Source organism: Phascolarctos cinereus, unplaced genomic scaffold (assembly GCF_003287225.1).
Source record: "Phascolarctos cinereus isolate Bilbo 61053 unplaced genomic scaffold, phaCin_HiC Scaffold_3;HRSCAF=262, whole genome shotgun sequence".
Taxonomy (NCBI): Eukaryota; Metazoa; Chordata; class Mammalia; order Diprotodontia; family Phascolarctidae; genus Phascolarctos; species Phascolarctos cinereus.
This window is the reverse complement of record NW_027555736.1, coordinates 219,928,759-219,948,644: the sequence shown is the minus strand read 5'-3', so window position 1 is coordinate 219,948,644 and position 19,886 is coordinate 219,928,759. Positions and strand designations below refer to the sequence as shown.

The 19,886-nt window shown below is 33.7% G+C and overlaps 1 protein-coding gene across 1 annotated transcript in view; it reads right to left on the bottom strand.

Annotated features, from left to right (window-relative positions):
* CEP128 (centrosomal protein 128) overlaps positions 1–19,886 on the bottom strand; it is a 507,255-nt gene that overhangs the window by 368,901 nt on the left and 118,468 nt on the right. The window contains 1 exon segment of the mRNA XM_020976328.2: positions 6,383–6,733. Within this exon segment, the coding sequence (XP_020831987.1) occupies positions 6,383–6,733 (351 nt within the window).

The following is a 19,886-nucleotide window of genomic DNA, read 5'->3' as shown; positions in this document are numbered from 1 at the left end:
TATGGAAATGTTTTCCATAATTTCACACATATAACCTATATCTGATTGCTTACCGTCTCAGGGACAGGGGAGGGAAGGAAGGAAGGGATAGAATTTGGAACTCAAAACTTTAAATAATTTTTTTTAAATGGAAAAGTGAAAGAAAATTGTATGTACGTGTAATTGGAAAAAAATAAAATACTATTGATGGTAGAAAAAAAATGTCTTTCCCTGTCTCTTTGAAATCATCTATTTTCTCATTTCTTATAGCACAATAGTACTCCATCATGTTTATTTACTACAATCCATGTTCAGTTCTGGGTACCACATTTTAGGAAGGATGCTGATAAGCTGGAGAGAGTATAGAAGAGGACAATAAGATGATAAAGGGCCTTGAGTCCATGTCACATAAACATCAAGTGAAAGATCTAGACCTGAAACATGATAACTACCTTAAAGCATCTGAAGGCTGCCATGAGCCAAAATGATTAGATCAATGAGTGAAAGTTTCAAAGTGGCAAATTTAGGTTTGGTGTGGAGAAGAAACTTTCTAACAAGAGGAGCTATCCAAAAGTAGAATGGACTGCTCCTGGAAGAAGTGAGCTCTCCCTAACTGAAGGTCTTCAAAGGGACCACTTGTTAGATACATTGCCAAGGGGATTCCTTTTTGGCTAAGGGTGAGACTAGGTTGCCACTGAGGTCTGTTCCAACGCTGTTATTCTGTGATATTTCTTTTACAATGAGCTAATTCATGAGTTCCTGGGCTTCTACACAAGTGTCTTTAGGACACTCACTTTTTCCTTCCTCCTTGAAATGATTTCTGTGTGTGTTTTAGTACTTCATTGCTGAGAACTTCCCATTTTCTTGGGGCCAACTTGCCCTATTAGGCCACTGAATCCTACCCATCACTTCTTTCATGCTTTGAAAGTCACTACCATAAAATCTAATTGATATGTCAGATTTATGCTCAATTTTCCTCTTTTCTATTACCATTGTAGCTGGCATAGTATTTACTGACCCCTCAACTCCCTCTCATTTCTGTATCACTAAATAGTTCCTTTTTGTTACTCAAATCCATTCAGAATAGCAGTTCTCCTTACTACTCAATTTGCCTTCTGAAGGATGAGATAAGGATTAAGGCAAGACACAAATACATCAGATATTCTACTTTTTGCAATGAGAGACCCAGATGTCCATATCATTGAAGTCCCACATCACATCAAATCTCACTAATATTAATGTCAAATTTGCTTTCTTGCACTGGATCTCTCATTCACCCTGATTATTAATCATATTTTGTATATTTGTATAGAGGTATGAGACCAAGCTCTATTCTTGGGTATTGTCTCCTATAAATTACTGATCCTCTCTTCTGCTACTTCTATTCTTTTGTGTACCTGCTAATCTCTGTAGTACCAGACTTTTCACAGATACATACAAGTTTTTGTTCTCTTCCTTCCTTTTCATTTTAAAATCTCACGTGTGTTTTTGACCAGCCCAGGTTAGATACACCCAAAACCTTGTTAAGAGTATGTCATCCCTATATTTTAAGCCGTGGCCCAGAAGTCCAAATGTCATCTTCTAAGATAGCTATTCACTACCCAATCTGCCTTTCCTGAATCCTCTACCTCAAGATCTTAATTTTTTCCCCAGAACTTTATAATTCTTAGCTATGCTTTCTAGACCTTTTAGAGTAGCTATCATTTACCCCAATATGAATCAAGAGAAGTGCATAACAGTCAACAAGTATGATATTCTTGATATGCTGTCAGACTCCAAAATTTCTTTTCATTTACTTTATGTATATTTTGTACTGACTTACCTATGTACATGTTGACATATGCCAGTAGAATGTAAGCTCCATAAGGGCAATTTTGCCCTACAATTTTGGTTTGTGTCTAGAGGACATAAGCACAATGCATGTCATATAATGGGTGTTAGTTAATACTTCAGTTGAATTGGCCAATTTGCTTTATCAGCAGCATGGTCTATCCAAATGAAATCACTTTCTTTTTTTTCTTTTCTTTTCTTTTTTTTTTTTGCTCTTTGATGAAGCAATCAGGGTTAAGTGACTTGTCCAGGGTCCCACAGCTGTAAATGTCAAGTGTCTGAGGCCAGATTTGAACTCAGGTTCTCCTAACTCCAAGGCTGGAGCTCTATCTACTGTGCCATCCAGCTGCCCCTGAAATCACTTTCATAAACAATATAGAAAACATGGAATACTGTCAAGTTCTAAAAAGAATGAATGCAAATCTGGTATACAAAATATACAGGCAAATAACACAAAATTATAAAACCAAGAGCCATTCCCCAAAGCGGCCACAGGATATGAGCAAACAGGTGGTTGTTAAATAAAATTGCTGAGAAGAATTGCAAATTATAAATGACCACATGAAAACACACTCCAGTTAACTAAAAGAGAAATAGAAATTAAGACTTATCATACTACACAAATTGGAGAAAATGAAGAAAGATAGAAACAGGAAACATAAGAAGGACTAAGAGAAGAAAGGCACTCATCTATTTTGTTGGTAGAACTCTGAAATAGTTCAATTGTTCATATTCAAATTTGTAATTACACGAAAAGTATCCATACACTGCAATCCAAAAATCTCACCAATGGATGTATAACCTAAAGAACTTAAACAGCAAAACAAAGGTCCAATTTTACCAAAATATTCAAGGAAGTTTTTTTTCAAGATAGCAAGTGGAAACAGTGTGGGTGTCCATTGACTGAGGAATAGATGAAAAACCTCTGGCATGGTCATGTAATGGAATACTATTATTCATTAAAAAACTATTCATATGAAGATTTCAAAGAAACACCAAAAGATTTTTATAAACTGATGGGGAGTGAAATAAGGAGAAATGAATAATACACACAAAGATCACCAAAAAGTAGCTGAACTCTGAGTGCTGTAAAAACTAATGAAGGGTCTAGAAAAGAGATAATGAAATGTATCTCCTTCCTCACACTGACAGGCAGAGGATCTGAAGGAAAGAACATTGTCAAGCATTGTCTCTGTGTCAGACAATTGTGTTAAATTGTTTTTCTTTGTCAAAAGGAAGATTCCATCTGGAATTTGGAGTGGACGAAGTGGTTATGTATACAGAAAAAATAAATCATTAAAAGATATTTTTAACCAAAAAACAAAAATGTACTTTACTGATAGAATATAACATTTCCTCCAGGTGTGGCAGAAGTATAAGCTATTCAGATTTCATTTTAATAAAAAAGAGTTGAGATGAGGAATGGAAAGTACTTAAATTCTATGATTTATGAAGTCAAATGCAGTCAAGCAAAAGGCTCAATACATTGGCAAGTCAATTGTTTTATCAATTCACCAGAAAAAAAAATACAGTTATGTGTGCTTTCCCATAATCCAAATTCAAATAGAACTTTGCATATGTTTTGAAATGCTTGGATAAGTGGGAGGTCCAATCAGGCTTCAAATTTAAAATTTTATCCTTTATTTCTTGCAAGGTACATACAAAGGCTTTAAATGCCATATAAAAAAACAAAATCCAAATAATGAATATCATAGTTTATCTATGGCTGGAATGATTGTATCTATAGTGTTTTAAGCTGCACAATTTATATTCATGTATTTTTGTTAAGTTCTCCCCAAATAAATAATCTAAATGTCTAACTTCTAGTATGCAAACATGGTTTAAAGGAAATATGCCACTAATTTTTTCCCTTCTTCCATAAAGATAGACAGCTTAATAGGGAATGCTTTTCACAATGACCTGTCAAGTTCATTATAAGTTGAAAAATGATTTGGAAAAAGGGGAAGCTTGAGAAATGAATCAGATTTTCTTAAAGAACAAAAAAAGACAAAGAGTCTTCCAACGTTGTATGCTCTTAAATGAAAATTTAAAACAGAAATTATATCAGGCAATTATAAATGGCATGTAAAAAGAAAAAAGGAGCAGTATTATGGCAGTAACAATTGAATTCTTTTGCAAAAGTTGTGTCCATTTCCCCTTCATAAAACTTCTAGTTTCAGGATTTGTAACTTAGCTACATTAAAAGACCCCAAAATGGTATTCAATTCATATTTGTGTGTCAATTAACTTTTTCTTTTCTATATATGACTTCAACCATACTCTGAGACTGTGATTTTAGAATTATTGTTTCTAAGTTTTTGGGGGATGGGGAGAAAGGATGCAGTGGAGAAAGGAACTAACTCAAATGTTTTGTGGGTTTCTTTTTTTTTTTCAAGAAAAGATCTGGTGAAGCAGGAGAGTACTTTAAAAATTATTTTCAAAGCCCTTCAAAATCACATAAATGGATAGATACGTATATTGAACACTAAAATTGCTTTTAAGTATGTCCTATTTCTTTATTTCTGATTGCCTGTCTTTCTAACTCCCTCTTATTATAAAAACTCTTAAGTCTTTACAAGGAGAAATTGTATGACTTGCTCTGATAATTGTGGCACTCCCTATCTCTGATACTTGTTTAACTACTTCTTTGCTATATCATTTGCAAAACTGAGCTATAAAAATTACAGCAATAGCATTAGAAGAGTAGTTATGTTTACAGTTTTAATTTTTAAAAAATAGGCATTTGGATTGGTGAGAATATTCCTTTCAAAACTACCTCCAACATCTAAAATGTCTAGAGGGCTCTGGGTTCAACTTTCCCTTCCCTGACCTAAAGCTACTTTTAGGTCATATCCACAGTAGAATTTCAAGATGGACCCATACCCCTGAAGTCCTATTCAGTTTACACTATAATTCCTTAAATTAACTTGGACATCTTGGAAGAAGACTCACAGAAGCAGATAAAAACATGGGGAAAACCACTGTCCAAATGTGTACTGAATTCATCAAATCACAAAAGGGAAGGGGGCATTTAAGCATCTCATGATGTGTGCCAAATCACTATTTTTTCACTTTCACTCTGTCTGGTAAATTTTTATTAAAAATTAAAACTACCCCTTCAACAGCTAATGAATATTTTGTTAGCCATTCCATGAAAGCTCACACTTCTAGCAAGAAGCACCTATCAGGTTTTTTTAAATTAGCATTTAATCCCATAAATACAGTTTCAAATGGAATTTGTTTAAATCTACAACAAATACTGATAATTGATCATTCTTTTGGAACAATATTCTTGACATAAGTGACAAGGAGGTCCAAAGGCTAAGTAAAATATTAAATCTGGATGGAAATCAATCATCATTTTCTTGTCTTTGTGCTAAACATCTGGGTTCAATTAGCTCAAAATATGTAATTGTGAGAGAAAAAAACTAGCATAAAATAGATTTGAAATAAATGATTTTTTAAGAGGAAAAAATTATGTGAGGTACATATATTAAACAAAAACTCTTTCTTAAAATACTGTAAAAATGGCATTAAAACTTTTAAGGAGTTTATCATCTGACACTGTTGGCCAGTCAGCCAGATTGCAAATGTCACATACACATTTTATTCAAGCCACAGTAGTTGCTGCCAGGAATAGGCTCAGAAGTAAACACTATAGTTAAAAAAATTTTTTTCAACCAACTTGTGAAGGATGATACAGAAGTACATAAAACAGAGCTTCTTAAACCTTTCTTGCATCATGGATCCCTTTAGAAGCATGGTGAAGCCCACAGAATCCTTTTTAGGATATTTTTAAATTCAAAAAATAAAATATGGAGGACTACAAAGGAAACTAACAGAAATATAGCTATCAAATTTAAAAAAAAAACAAATTCACAGACTGCTCACATTAAGAAGCTCTAAAATACAATTTAACCATTTTAAAATCTATGAGGAAATTTCAGATCATATTTAACAGGAAAAAGGGATTTTTTTAATTTGAGTTTTGGGTTTTAAAGTTGAATGGAGGATAAATATTTTTGAAGCTAACTGCAAAGTAAGTTAATATCAAGTTGTTAAAAGAGGAATAAAATGATTAATGATTAATAAATCAAAGGAAAGAGAAAAATTTCTCCCTAGGGATTCATCCTCTGGTTAAACAAATTATGGTACTGAAAAGAATAATGATGATGAAGACTACAGAAGAATAAAAGAAGATGTATGAACTGATGCAAAGTGAAGCAAGCAGAACCAGAAGAAAAATGTAAATGGAAAGAACAATAACAACAAAATCAAAACTGAATGCTATGAAATTATAATGACCAAAACTTAGCCTCAAATGAGAGATATAAGAACAAACTGCTTTCTTTTCCTTGAAGAGGTTGGAGACTATGAAAATTGCATATATTGTTTGATTTGGCTGAATCACTGGTTAGTTTTGTCAAACTATTCTTTTGTTGTTTCTTTCTATAAGAATTTGAGTTGTCTAGGAGGGAAAAGAAGAGATGTATTGGGCAAAAGAAGGTAATATAAGTACAAAATACAGCAGTAAAATTTTAAACTTAAAAAAGAGAGAATTATTTCCTTTTACCTGATGGTTCTTTTCTGTAAGTTGCAGAACTGCCTCGTTCTGTTTCTCCAAGTCTCGTTCTAAAGCCTTATATTTGAGCTTCCACTGTCTGACAGATTCCTGAGCCTTTGTTCTCAACTCTTCTTTCTTCTTCTCCAAGTCCTGCCTCAAGGCCTCAGACCGCTGGAATTCACTGAGATATCTCTCTGCTTCCTTGGTAGACTCTTCTGCTTGCTGGACCAGCTCTCTGACTTGAGAATTAGCACGTGTCCGTTCACTCTCACATTCTTCATATCGTTTCTGAATCTCCGTAAGTTGTTCCAACATCCGCACTTGCTGTCTCTCCCTCTTCTCTAGGTCAGATGCTAAAGCCTAGTAATTAAAAAGTCATTTATCAATAAGAGTTTTCAGCATATCATCATGTAAAAATAGATTCCTTAAAATTAAGAAATGGAAATTATACCTGTTCAGGATCTCTGTCATCACTTTAAATAATATAAAGCTTTCTAACTTTTCTCAGTGTATTTTACACGTACTATATTTATAATTATAGTTATTTTATGGGAGTGATTATCCAAGTTCTTTATTATATGTAAGAGGAAAAAAATTGAAATGCATATGGCTCCAAATGGGGCTTGACTAAAATAAAAACTTTTTTAAACAAAAAAAAAACCTGTGTGACTAAAGAACCTTGAGCTTTACCCAAGTGAATTCATCTCAGTGGTATAAAGTTTGTCAAATTGACAAAGAACTATTTTATTAACATATTGGGTAAACATCACTTTCCACTAAAATTAAACAAAAATCTTTAAAATTATAAAGTGACAGATAATTACAATAGCATCATCATAATCAAGGTCCATTAAAATGCTCATTTTGAAACTTGTTTATAACTTTTGTGATTTGAAATAAAGTTGCTGTCAGGTTAAAACTTGAGATATGAACCTGAAGTATACAAATTGTTGGTTTTTAATAATATGGATATTTTAATAAATTTAATAAATATATCCAAATATATTTAGACTATTATTCTCATTATAGGAGAATAGAATAAGTTTTTTCTTCATATTTTTAGGGGCTTTTTTTAATCCCAGTTAAGAGAGTCACTTTTGCAAATAAGATCATTATTAAATTATGACTAAAATCTTTAGTATTTGCAAAGAATTGGGAAGTTAAGAATGAAGTTGGCATACTATTTTTCTACAGTATTTTTTATTTAAATATGAGGGAAAAATTACACAACCATAGCAAAATAAAAAAGATAACATAAATATAAAAATATGTTATAAAACAATGACATGTAATAATGTATATAACAAATATCATCTACATTGAAAGGGGCCTCTGAGAGGTGACATGATAGTCAACATTTACTGAGTTTCCCTGTCAAATATCAGGGCCAGAAGTCTCAAGTCTATGTCATTTAAGATTTCTTAGAAAAATATCCTGAATATAATTTCCCTCATGATTAAAATAATATTTTGGATTTTAATGGTGCCAAGAATTAAAAAGTAATGCCCTGAAGATAAGATCCATTTTCTAAGCATCGAGTTTGTATTAAGTAGGTTTGCTAAACTAATCTGAGCCTGGAAGAGATGATCCAATCCTTTAGTACCCAAAGCAAATAGAAAATTGAGAAACAGTTGTCAAGATGGGCAAATTTAAAATGAGAGCTAAAAAACCAGTACTAATATTTGATAAGACATTCAGCATTTTGTGGGGTGCTGTAATAAGAATCATAACTGACTACCTTGCTTTTGTTCCAAATGCTTTCTGTCTTGGATGAACTTTACCATTCAGCAGTCTTTATATAATTTCTTTACCAAAATAAAGAAGATAACAGTGAAATGAGAACAATTTACTATATCAGCTGACACCCAGACTATTTGTGTAGTTTTTTATAAATAAAGTTATAGTATAGATAACTACTTTATAGTAGAGATGATTATATTTGCTGCTATAGATCACACAGTACACTAGATAATAAAAAAAATTCCTCCTTGTTTGTGACTGTTGTTATTTAGTCATTTTCAATCCTGTCCGACTCTTCATAACCCCATTTGGGGTTTCCTTGGCAAAGATACTGGACTGGTTTGCCATTTCCTTCCCCAGCTCATTTTACAAATGAGGAAACTGAGGCAAACAGGGTTAAGTGACTTGTCCAGGGTCACAAAGGTAGTGTCTGAGGCTAGCTTTGAACTCAGGAAGATGATTCTTCCTGATTCCAGGGCCAGTGTCCTATCCACTGTGTCATCTGGCTGTCCCTTGTTAATGATACATGAGGAAAAACAACCTTTTCTTCAGTCTTTACCAATGTAAGTTTTCCTTCTTGTTGGTGATACATGAGGGAAAACACACATTGGTAAAGATTGAAGAAAAACTTTGTTCTCTTAATAAACTAAGCCGAAGTGACTCAGAAGGTCATCATAAAAAAAAAAAAGAAGAATGACACATCCATCACACAACTCTCTGGTAACTTTTGGGTTAATTTAAATTTGAAATTGAATTTCAATTCTTCAAAAATCACAACATTCCACGACTCTCAGAAATACAACAATGCCAGAAGAACATTCATGTTAAACTTAGGCCTGTGTTTCAACGAGAAGCTTGTGGTAATTGAAATAGCTGAAGTTCCCCAAAACGGTCCAACCTGCTTTCTTCTTCCTTGTTCAAATAAACCCAGTTTGGTGTCCAATTTCGGTGACTTTCAAAGATAAATACAAAGATTTATAAGCTCTATAAGGTGTCCATTTAAATGCACATCATAGTCTGAGCAGAAAACTAAATGTGGAGTCAGAAAGAAGGGAATACAAATCCCACCTCAGATACTTAAAGCTATGTGACCCTGGGCAAGGCACTGGACCTCTCTCAAGCATTACTTTACTCATCCGTAAAATAGGGGTAATAACCGCATCTACCCCACAGGGCTGTTGTGATGATCAAATGAGATCATATATGTAAAATGCTTACCAAACCTTAAAAGCGCTATGTAAATGTCAATTATTGTCATTATTATTATCCCACTTGATTTTTCCTGACTGGCAGTTAAATTAGACTCTTTCAAGCTATTAGGGGTTTTATAACTTGGATGATCTGCAAATTAGAACATCTGGAAACCTTCACTGTCTAAACTGGATGCCTTCCACAACAGTGGTAAATACCTGTGGCAAGCAAACATCTCCCTGTTTTAATTTCATCAAGGAATCTTGTATAATTTTGACTTGTGTATGTATGGAAAATATCTTGTTTAGAGGAGTACGTTTAAGATTGTGGTGTGGTTGTGATTTGTTCTTCATTCTTGAAGAGAACCATGACATCAAGAAGATGATGCCATGACCTGCAAGTTAATTGGACTTAAGTGAGGAAGGGCTGTGCAAAGTCACCAGCCTCACTTTCTCCTCAGAGTCAATGTCCAGTGGCCAGATATGGATCAGGACAAGTAGAGATGGCCCAGGATGTAGTGGGAGACCTTAGCCTTTTTAAGCTAAGGTCTTTCTGAGTTCTCACTTTGACTAAAGCAATGCCCATTCAGTGATTAGGCCCGTTTAAGAAGTGAGTCAAGGAATGGCCCCTTTAATAAAAAAAAAAAATCAAACTCAGACAGAAGTGAGGTCACATTTAAGATGGCATGGAATGGATAAGACATTTTGAAAACCATGAAACAGTACATAAATGTCAGCTATCATCATCATTACAATAAGTCTCCAAAGTAGATAGCATAAGTATTAATATCCCTATTTTACAGATGAAGAAATTGGGGATCAGAGTGGCTAAATGGTTTACCAAAAGTCATTCAACCATTAAGTGTTAGAACCAGGAATAAAGTCTACATATTCTGATCCTAAATCAAAAGATCCTTCCACTACAATAAACTGCCATTCCATCAAAGGCCCAATAGTAATGTATACAGCTGAATGGATATACTATAGAAGAATTACAAGAAGTAGCTTTCTTATTGTCTTCAGCTGAGAACATGATTAATCAGGTGACATTTTGAAGGGGTTTTTTTCCTAACATTTTTGGGTTTTTTGTTTTAAAATATGTGACTTGAATGGATAGAGGAAATACAAGAGGCAAAAGGAAAGACCTATAGAATAATTGCAAAAGCTTTGGTGTAGTTCCTGGTACCACTTGGAAAATGAGAATGAAACATGACATCTTAATTGGGATAAAATAAAATCAGTAATGTGATCTACTAGGAGAAAACAAAAAGCAACCAGAGATCATGCATTGTTAAGCAGTAAGATATCTTTTAAGCTGGTTCTTTTTCAATCAGAATTCAATTTAAGCAATAAAGATCAATGGATCTTATCTTGATAGATAAGGGCCAATTTAGGCATAATTGAAAGTTCTTGTTTATTGTTCAGTAGGTAATCCTCCCTCTGACCTGCCATTTGAAATTTGTTCCTTTTTTTTCATTCACTGCTGCTTAATTATACCTATGCTTCATTTCTTTTCATTTCATTTTATTGTTTCTCATAAGGTGGGGATTGAATATGTCACAAAAGACAAACGAAGGGCCTCAAGCCCTGCTAGGTATAGGGAATGACACAGAGAATCAACCAGAAGAGTGGCTCAGGAGATCATGCTAAAATTGTCCTTCAGCTTTTATACAATAGGCAAAAAAAAAAAAACCAATACTCCTTGCTTTCAAGGAGCTCACAAAAGTGTATAAAATACACTTTAAAAACAGAATGTGGAAGATATAATGCAGAGGTATAAACAGGTTTCTAAGAGAATTCATTTCTGGCTTAGGAATCCAGCAAAGTTTCAAAGAGGAGTTGTCATTTGTGGTCTGCCTTGAAAGACAGTAAGGATAGTGACTTCAGAAGACTGACAAGCATAGGTGTGTAATGAGGCACAATTTGTCAGAGCCAACACAGTGATTTATTTTGTTCAACTGTACTACTTTATTACAAGGGAAGGCTGTGAAGGGAAATGAAGTCATTAGTAACTTGCAACGATGTTAAAACAAAGGAAAATCAATGAAACTTTTTGAGGTAAAATGAGGACAATAATGAATGACAATTATGAAGAATTCGGTAAGATACAAGAAGACTGTATGAAGAAAAATGAAACAAAATATACATATACCAATAACAACAATCCTATTTTTTCTAAAACAGTTGTACCTCCCAGCCTTGAGGTACTTAATTGGATTTTCCCTTGCATCAATACACAGAACACCTCTATTAATTGAGTTTCAAGGTTCTCTCAAGTATATTCTTCCCACTGTAGAAATGAAATTGTGGGAATTGCTTTAAAAGTATTTTACTTGAAATCATTTCTTTATACTCAGGAAAAGTAACAGTTTAATAAGAATAGAAGCTTAAAGTAGCATTAAGTGACCACAAAAAAAAGACTCAAGTCAAATATAATTGAAAACACTGCTACAAAATCATTAAAGTTAAAGAATAAACCTGCCTTTCCTTTCTGTTAATAAACATCAAAAAACAAAAACAGAAGGTGACTTGTACTATAAACCTTTTTCTCTCTGTTAGCTAATTTTGCTAAACTGTTTTCAAGGATTATATTTTGTTGGGTTTGTGGGTGTGTTGAGTTGTATGACCTGTAAAAATGTATCAGGATAGATACATAAATACAAAAAAAGTAAGCAAGTTAAATTTCAAGAGGCAGAGATGGAACACTGCAGGCACAAAAGCGAGAAAGATGGAAAGAAGCACTATAAATGCTTATTATATAAAAGCATAATAAATGCTTTATTTAAAAAAATTAAAATCAACTTGCTTTTCCTAAGTAAAAAGAACTTATTTCAGGTGAGATACCTTTAAAGCAATTCTCACAATCTCAGCTCTACAATGGGAAGAATACACTTGACAGAACCTTGAATCTCAATTTAATAGATATATTCTGTAAATTACTGATAGAACAAAATCTAGCATGTCCTTCAAAGCCAGACAGTCAAAGACAAGGCTTTTTTTTCTATGGAAAGCCTTTTTTGTGAGGCAAAAATCAACAAAAACAAGAGTTTAGAAATCTGAGTCTCATATACAAATATAAATAATTGATATTATACATAAATTCCCCTTTCCTCAGCTCAATTCAATTCCACAGATCTCTCTTAAATATCCACTATGAACTAGGTACTGGAGACAGAAAGACTAAAATGAAAAACAGCCCCTTCACCAAAGAACTCCCATTCTGCTAAGTCAGAGAACAGAGGGAGAGAATGGGGAAAACAACATATACAGGGATAATATATGCAAAATAATTTGGGGAGGGAGACCTAACAACATGGGGGAAACAGGAAACGTTCTCATAGGAAGTGGCATGTAAGTTGAGTTTAAGAAGCAAAGGATTTTAAAAGTGAGGCAGGAATTAATTCCAGTCTCTGCAAGGGCACTTGAGAGAGTGAATGAGATGTCAAGGACAGAGAAGACCTAGTTGGCCAATGTGGCTGGAACAGAGAGAGTGAAAATAAGTAACATGAAATAAGCCCTGAAAGGTAAACGGGAAACAAAAAGTGAAGGACATAAAATGCCAAGCTGAGTTTATATTTCATCCTAGAGGTAACAGGGAGCTACTGAAAAATTATGGGCACAGGAATGACATGGTCAGAATTGTGTATTAGGAATATTAATTTGGCAGCTATCTGGAGGACAGACTAGAGAACTGAGCGACTTGAAGTAATAAGAATGATACAATAGTACAGGAAATAATGATGTCCTCCCTGACAGGCCCTCTGAATAGAGGGAAAGGTATTAAGGAAGTAAAATCAATAAGGCTCAACAACTGATCGGCTATGTGTCAGGGAAGAAAGAGAAGATACAAGGAGGACTTTGAGGTGACTGGAAGTATAATGATACATTCAACAGCTTTAAAATCCTTAGGTCTAATTCAGAATAAAATATGTAAATAAAATTTGCTAGGATAGATGTCTTAAGCAAACCCAAATTCTTTTTACTCAAAGCAAGACAAATATTAAATAAACTATAAGATGGATTCAAACTCTTAACATGGTACAAAGCAGTCTGAAAAAACATCAGAAGTCATTATGTTTACCATTCCACAGAAATTGTTCCTTTAATGTTAACCTTTCAACTTTTCTACTGCACTGGTTTTGATTATATCACCTTCTATTTGATGCCTCCAGGAAACGCACGAAGGATATATGTCCCAAATTTTGAGTTCTATAGCCTCTCTCAGTCATTACAAATTATTATTTCTACAGAAATCCTGGGAGAACATATCTGGTTCATAGAAGTACAGTCTCCTTATATTTCTTAATGAAAAATTATATTGAATGTAAGCAAAAGTACAGGAAATAATGTTCCATTAATTAAACACATTCGTCTCTTTTTTGAAGAAATAAAATAACTTCCTTTTCGTAAATGTTATGCTCACTATTACAGAGTAGTTTAAATACACATTTCTTCTCTATGTTAAAACTTAAAACAAGAAAGGACATATAATTAACACTTATGGTTTAGCTTCTCACAAGGGAAAACAGGACTGTTGCATGAGGATTTCAAACACTTTTTATATTCTCTTTAATTTCTTACAATGGCACTTTTCCTTCAACTTTGATATTTAACTCTGAGAAGCACAATGAGAGAATCTGGAACTGTCCAATGTCCAAAGCTGTTCTGACCAGATGAGGTTGGTTGGCGAGCTATTTTTGATGGAAATGAAAGAACCTCATTACTCATATACTAGAAGCTGCTTCAATTTCACTTATAAGCCGCTGTGTTCAAAGCTGTAATGTCTGTAGGAGCTTTTAAAAGAGGCCATCCATTCATAAACTGGCACAATAGATACAAAGCCAGTTTTAGGGTCAGGAAGACCTGAATTCCAGACATACTGGCAGTGAGACCTTGAGCAAGTCACTTAATTTTTCAGGGCTCTAACACTACAGCAACTAAGGTCACAGACACTATCAATCAGTCTCTCAGTGCTTTAGAAAACTAAGGTGTTGATCTATACTTACAGAAGGAGTTTCCTTCAGTGATGGTATCAAAGGCCCAGGAAAAAAAAAACAAACAACTACTCCTTCCCCTCAGCACACCTACTCCTAAATCATCTGACCTGCTGAACCCATTATATGGCTTACAATCCACCTCAACATGAAGGAAACCCAAAAGGGCCCATCCACTTTTTTTCATCCTACTTGAAGGCCAGAAGGAGGTTGCCATGGGCATTGGCTTTCAAGTCTGCCTAGTATTCCTCCAAACAGGGGAGGGTTGTCTCTGTCAGCTATTTGATGATAATATAACTCAAAAACCAGGAAGTGGGGAATGAGAGTTAGCAGAGAATTGTTGTTATGCTATTATTAGAAAAGACTGTTTTATTCTAATAGGGGAAGTAGGTTCAAACAATAATATTTTACTAAAATGAGTGGAAATGACGTCTCAGAGGATAAGACTGTAAGGGTTGCCCTTCACCTGACTATGTGGGACATAAATTAGAGAAAAGAAATCAGGATCACATAATTAAAGGAAATGAAGACCACCAAACAAATGGAAGCATTCTTTGAAATATACTGGCCCAACACTAATGCTGAGATTAAAAAGTCCATATAGTTTGACCCAGGGATCCCCTTGCAAGACATATACCCAAAAAATTCAAAAGAGAGAAAGACAGATCCTAGAGAAACCATATTTATGGCCATAACTTTTATTGTAGGATAGACCAGAAGCAAAGTAGATGCTGGGGAACAGAGAAACAAATTGTAGTATATGAATGTAATGGAATACTATTGTGCCATAAGAGATGATAAATATGAAAAATACAGGGATTCAGGGGAAGTCAAATTATGAATTGATGCAAAGTGAAGTAAGCTAAATTAGAAAAACAATAAAATGACTAAAACAGTGTAAATGGAAAGAACAAAAACAACACAAAAAAATAAAAGTGAATATTATGATTATAATGATCAAACTAAGCCACCAAGAAAGTCTACTTCTCTCTCTTCTTTTTAGAGATGAGAAACTACACATGTGCAACACTGAGTTTACTATTAGATTCTCCCTGGCCCACATCTCTCCCCTCTCCAATCTCCTCTGAATAATGCTGTAGGGCATACTAAATTATAACTACCAAAATTCATTTCATGGTGTCCATTTTGTGGTGTTCATGAAGTTTATTTTGATGTGTACAAAGATATGTTTGCTTCTTAGAATTTTGTAACCAGAAGCACCATTTTTTCTCTGGGGAATGCAAATGAAATGATATTGCTTGCTATAAGATATCTAATTCATATACAATATTGTACATCATAATATTCAAAATTGGGGCCTTTTTTCCCACAAAAGGGTTTTTTGTATCAGAAGTTTATTTCCTCCTTCCCTATAAAATATGATTTAGCATTCAAATGTAGGATCCCAAGGGGAAAAGTTCTAAACACCTCCATCAGAGGTCTTTCATACTGACTTCAGAAAACAACCCAAAGCCATCTTCCTGGCACTTGCCAGAATTTCTTGAGAAAACTCATATTTATATTAATTAACTACTCTCCTGCATGTCTACATAATTTTAATTGTTTCTTGATTTCTTTTGTTTCCTAAAGTCAGCCAAGACGCTCTCCCCCTACTTCCCAATTATAACTGCTTATGTATCTACAAAAGTAATACTAAAGCACCTAGATCATAAACAAAATCCTCTAAATTCCCTATGTTAGACAACCTTGAGTAGACTTGGAAACACTGTCATATCCAGTCTCATTGCCCTCAAATAATTACTTCACGCAAGATCCTAAAGCCTTCATCTGCAAGCAGAGGTACACTGCTCCCCACTAACCCCCATTCTGTAACTTCCAAAAAGGAGGGATCATCCCTAACATATTTCAGAAATTGGGCCTTCCTATACAAAAATGGAAAACTTGAAAGTCACTCCAGAGGCTACCAAATCTCTATCACAATCCATTCACAGATTTGGAACGCTCTCATTTGGACAGATAAGCCTCGTACATGTGTTTTCTCTTTTTCTTTCCCTTATTCAGGTGCTAGGACACCATAAAAACATTGATTTAGAAAGAAATCTTAGCAACTAAATGTACAAACAAAAAAAGGTTGGAAAAACTGATCAATATTCTTCTTTCAAAATTACTTGAATGTAATGGAATGCTTACTTTACATAACTGCCAATGTGATTTTCCTTCAAAGTAGATATATGACATTCACTTATTCAGTAAACAGCAGTGGCTCCCTATTACTGCTGAGGTCAAATATAAACTCCTCTGGCATCTAAATCTCTTCATAACCTAATCCCACTTGTTTTTTCCAGCCTCATTTTATAGTAAACCACTTCCTGCACTCTACTACCCAGCAAAGTTGGTCACCTTGTTCTTCACATATCTCACTTGAAATAAAAGGTCTTAACCTTTATTTTGCTATTGCCCAGAATTCTGTCCTGGGCAGTCATCTCTTTTCTCATTCAAATCTCTAACTCCACAATCTCACCAATTTCTATGAGTTCAATCATCTCAGTGAAGATGACTGCCAAAACAATTCATTTATCTCTAGTTTCTCCTGAGATTCAGGTCTGCATCACCAATTAATCATTGGACATGTCAACATGTCTAAAACAGAATTCATTATCTGTTAGCAGAATCTGTTTGCAGTTCCTCCACAAAAAAAAAAATAGAAAAGGAAAGCCAGAAAGAAACACAGACAAACAAGATAACTTTGAAATTTATATGTTGAGTTTATTATATACTGAAAAGAAAAATAAGCTTTATATAATAAAAACTGACAGTTTCAAGTACAATCCTCTTCCCTTATTCTACATTGTATGTGGAAATATGTGGGGGGGTTTTGGTGTTTCTTAATTTCTAAATTTTAAAAAATATATATTATTAAATTCAATTGTTCCACTGGCTCTGCAGGGTCCAAAGTAAGGGATATTTTGGAGAGAGGCTATCTACCACACACACACACCCCCATACACAGTTAACAAGAGGATCATGATTTAGTAAGTATCTCCACTAGTTAATTTCTTTTATCTAGTTCTAAGTAGCTTTGGGAGCTGTCATTTTAGCTCTGGCAGCCAGGAAAATCAAGTATCAAAATGAACTAAACTTGGAACCAGACCTTCAAATTTCTTGGTTTAATAAAGGGTAAAATGAATTTTTTTGGTGAGGGAGGTAATTAGGGTTAAGTGACTTGCCCAGAGTCACACAGCTAGTGACTGTAATGTGTCTGAGGCCGCATTTGAACTCAGGTCCTCCTGACTCCAGGGCCGTGCTCCATCCACTGAGCCACCTACCTGCTCCCTAAAATGAAATTTTTTAAAAAATATTGAAACACTATAAAATATTAATATCATTTTAGTGAGAGCAAAAAGGGGTTTTGTACAATGAATAAAATAAAAATTATTTTTAAATGTTCATTTCATCTTGATTGCATCCTTTTTAATTTGTTATTACATGTTTGATATAAACAATATATTCATATAGCAATAAACTATATAATATATAAATTCTATACATATTTATATAAATATATATATTTAACATATATGGTAAAATATTTTTTACTAATAAAAGTATGTGATCAAAAAAGTTTGGAGCAAAGAGGATGGAATGCTGGGATTAGATTCAAGAGGTTCAGGTTTTTAATCCTGGGCTCTGCGACTCTGAACAAGACACAGCTTTTACGCACCTCAGGTAACTCCCTAGGCCTTTATCATAAGTCACAGTAGTGGGGCAGGGACAGGGAATTTCCTACACAGAAGAAATCACACATCATTTGTTTATTTGGGGAAGGGACCCATTAACTATATTATATAAAATCTCATTTCTTTTTATGCAGGAATGGAAAGCTGCCTAAAAACAAACACAGAGAAACAATTTATTTTCCTACTTAAGATGATATGCTATCAGACTAAAGTCACTCTAAAGATAAGTTAGCTATAAAGTCTGTCAGAATAATGCATGAACAATTAAATTCTGCTTATTCCAAAAACTACTCCTCTTCTTTTAGTGATATTTTTGGTAGCCAAGAAATAAGTAATTATCATTTACTTATATACTGAAAAATCACTATCTTGTTTCATGGCATGATTTTTTTTCTCCTAGGAAGTCCTTTAATAATAATTCTCTCAGTTAAATTTCATCTTTATAGTAACTTTATTTAAAAACTACCACTACTTACTGTTAAACTAAAGAAGTACAAATATTCTGTTGTTTTACTAATGAGCAAACAATCCTCAGAAAATTAAAGAAATAGGTAACCATTTTAAAAGTCAATTTTATATGTATCAGTAAGGAGCATAGAACAGAAATAATTCTGAACTTAGAAATCAGTGGGAAAATGAGAAGGAAAATTGAAGAGATGATTGCTTATTTGCCTTCAGGTGCTTAGTAATTTACCTCTCTTTATTGACCAATAAAGAGCAAAAGCTTCATTAAAATTTAGGGTCAAATTAAAAACAAAACAAAAATACTCAGTTCAGCTCCCCTTTCTGCTATCTCAGTACACGGGAACCACAGAAGAGGACCTCTCCCAAATCTCTGGGTCCAAGAATTAGGCGGATGACATCAACTAACCAATAGAAGTATTTCCTAATTTTGACCGTTTTCATTTTCATAGAATTCCTGTCATCAGTCTTACAGATGAAGAAACTGGGGCAAGGAGTTAAACTTAACTAATTTTCTCCAATGTTAAAGACAGTAAAGCAGCCAGATCTCATCTGTTTTAGTATCTATCTATGTATTACTATTGAGAGTTTTCAATCTTGTTTTCTCCTAAAAATTACTAAGTTATTGGTAGATTTAAAAACATGTACTTAAATAAAATAGAAGTTAACTTGTTTTCTGTGTCTTTCAAAGAAAATGAGAGCACAATAGGCCTTTGCAACTAAAATAATCAGGGTCTCTGAATAGACCTTGCTTTTAAATTTTATTGCTACCTTTTGCTTTTAATCACTTTATATCAATCACTCCTCTTATTCATTTTCTACCCTTTATCTCTCTATCTCCATTCAAAAATTAATTATCCCATACAACCAAGAAAAATAGTTAAGCAAAACCAACTAACAGTGATTTGTATCTGACAGGTTTCTTGATGGTAAAAGGTAAGCAAAACTGGTCATTGTTAATTAATTAAAGTTGGCTGCTTTTTTGTATGGTTTTCATTTGTATCATGGCAGATATTGTCTTTCTTACTTTTTCCTTCATCAGCTAAGGATCTTAAGATACATTTAAATTCAAGATGTAAAACGCTTAGACAATAGATGTGGCTTTGAATACTGTTTTCTACCAAGTTTTATTTCAGTTTAATGGAATATCAGAGGGACTAAAAAAGTTTTATTGCTACAATAATATTATAATAATACAAAACACATTCTACCTTGACACTGACTACTTAGACTATAAATATGAGTTGCTAAGCACGTTTGGTTGTTTGTACTAAGGTTCAATGCTAAGTTTCTATGAAAATATTTAACTAAAATCCACTGGGGAACTTCTTTTTTGAAAGGAAATATTTACATATGTATTAACATGTATGTTCTTTTTTATAGAATCACTACCCTAACATCCAAACAAAATGATTCTTTTATGCCCAAA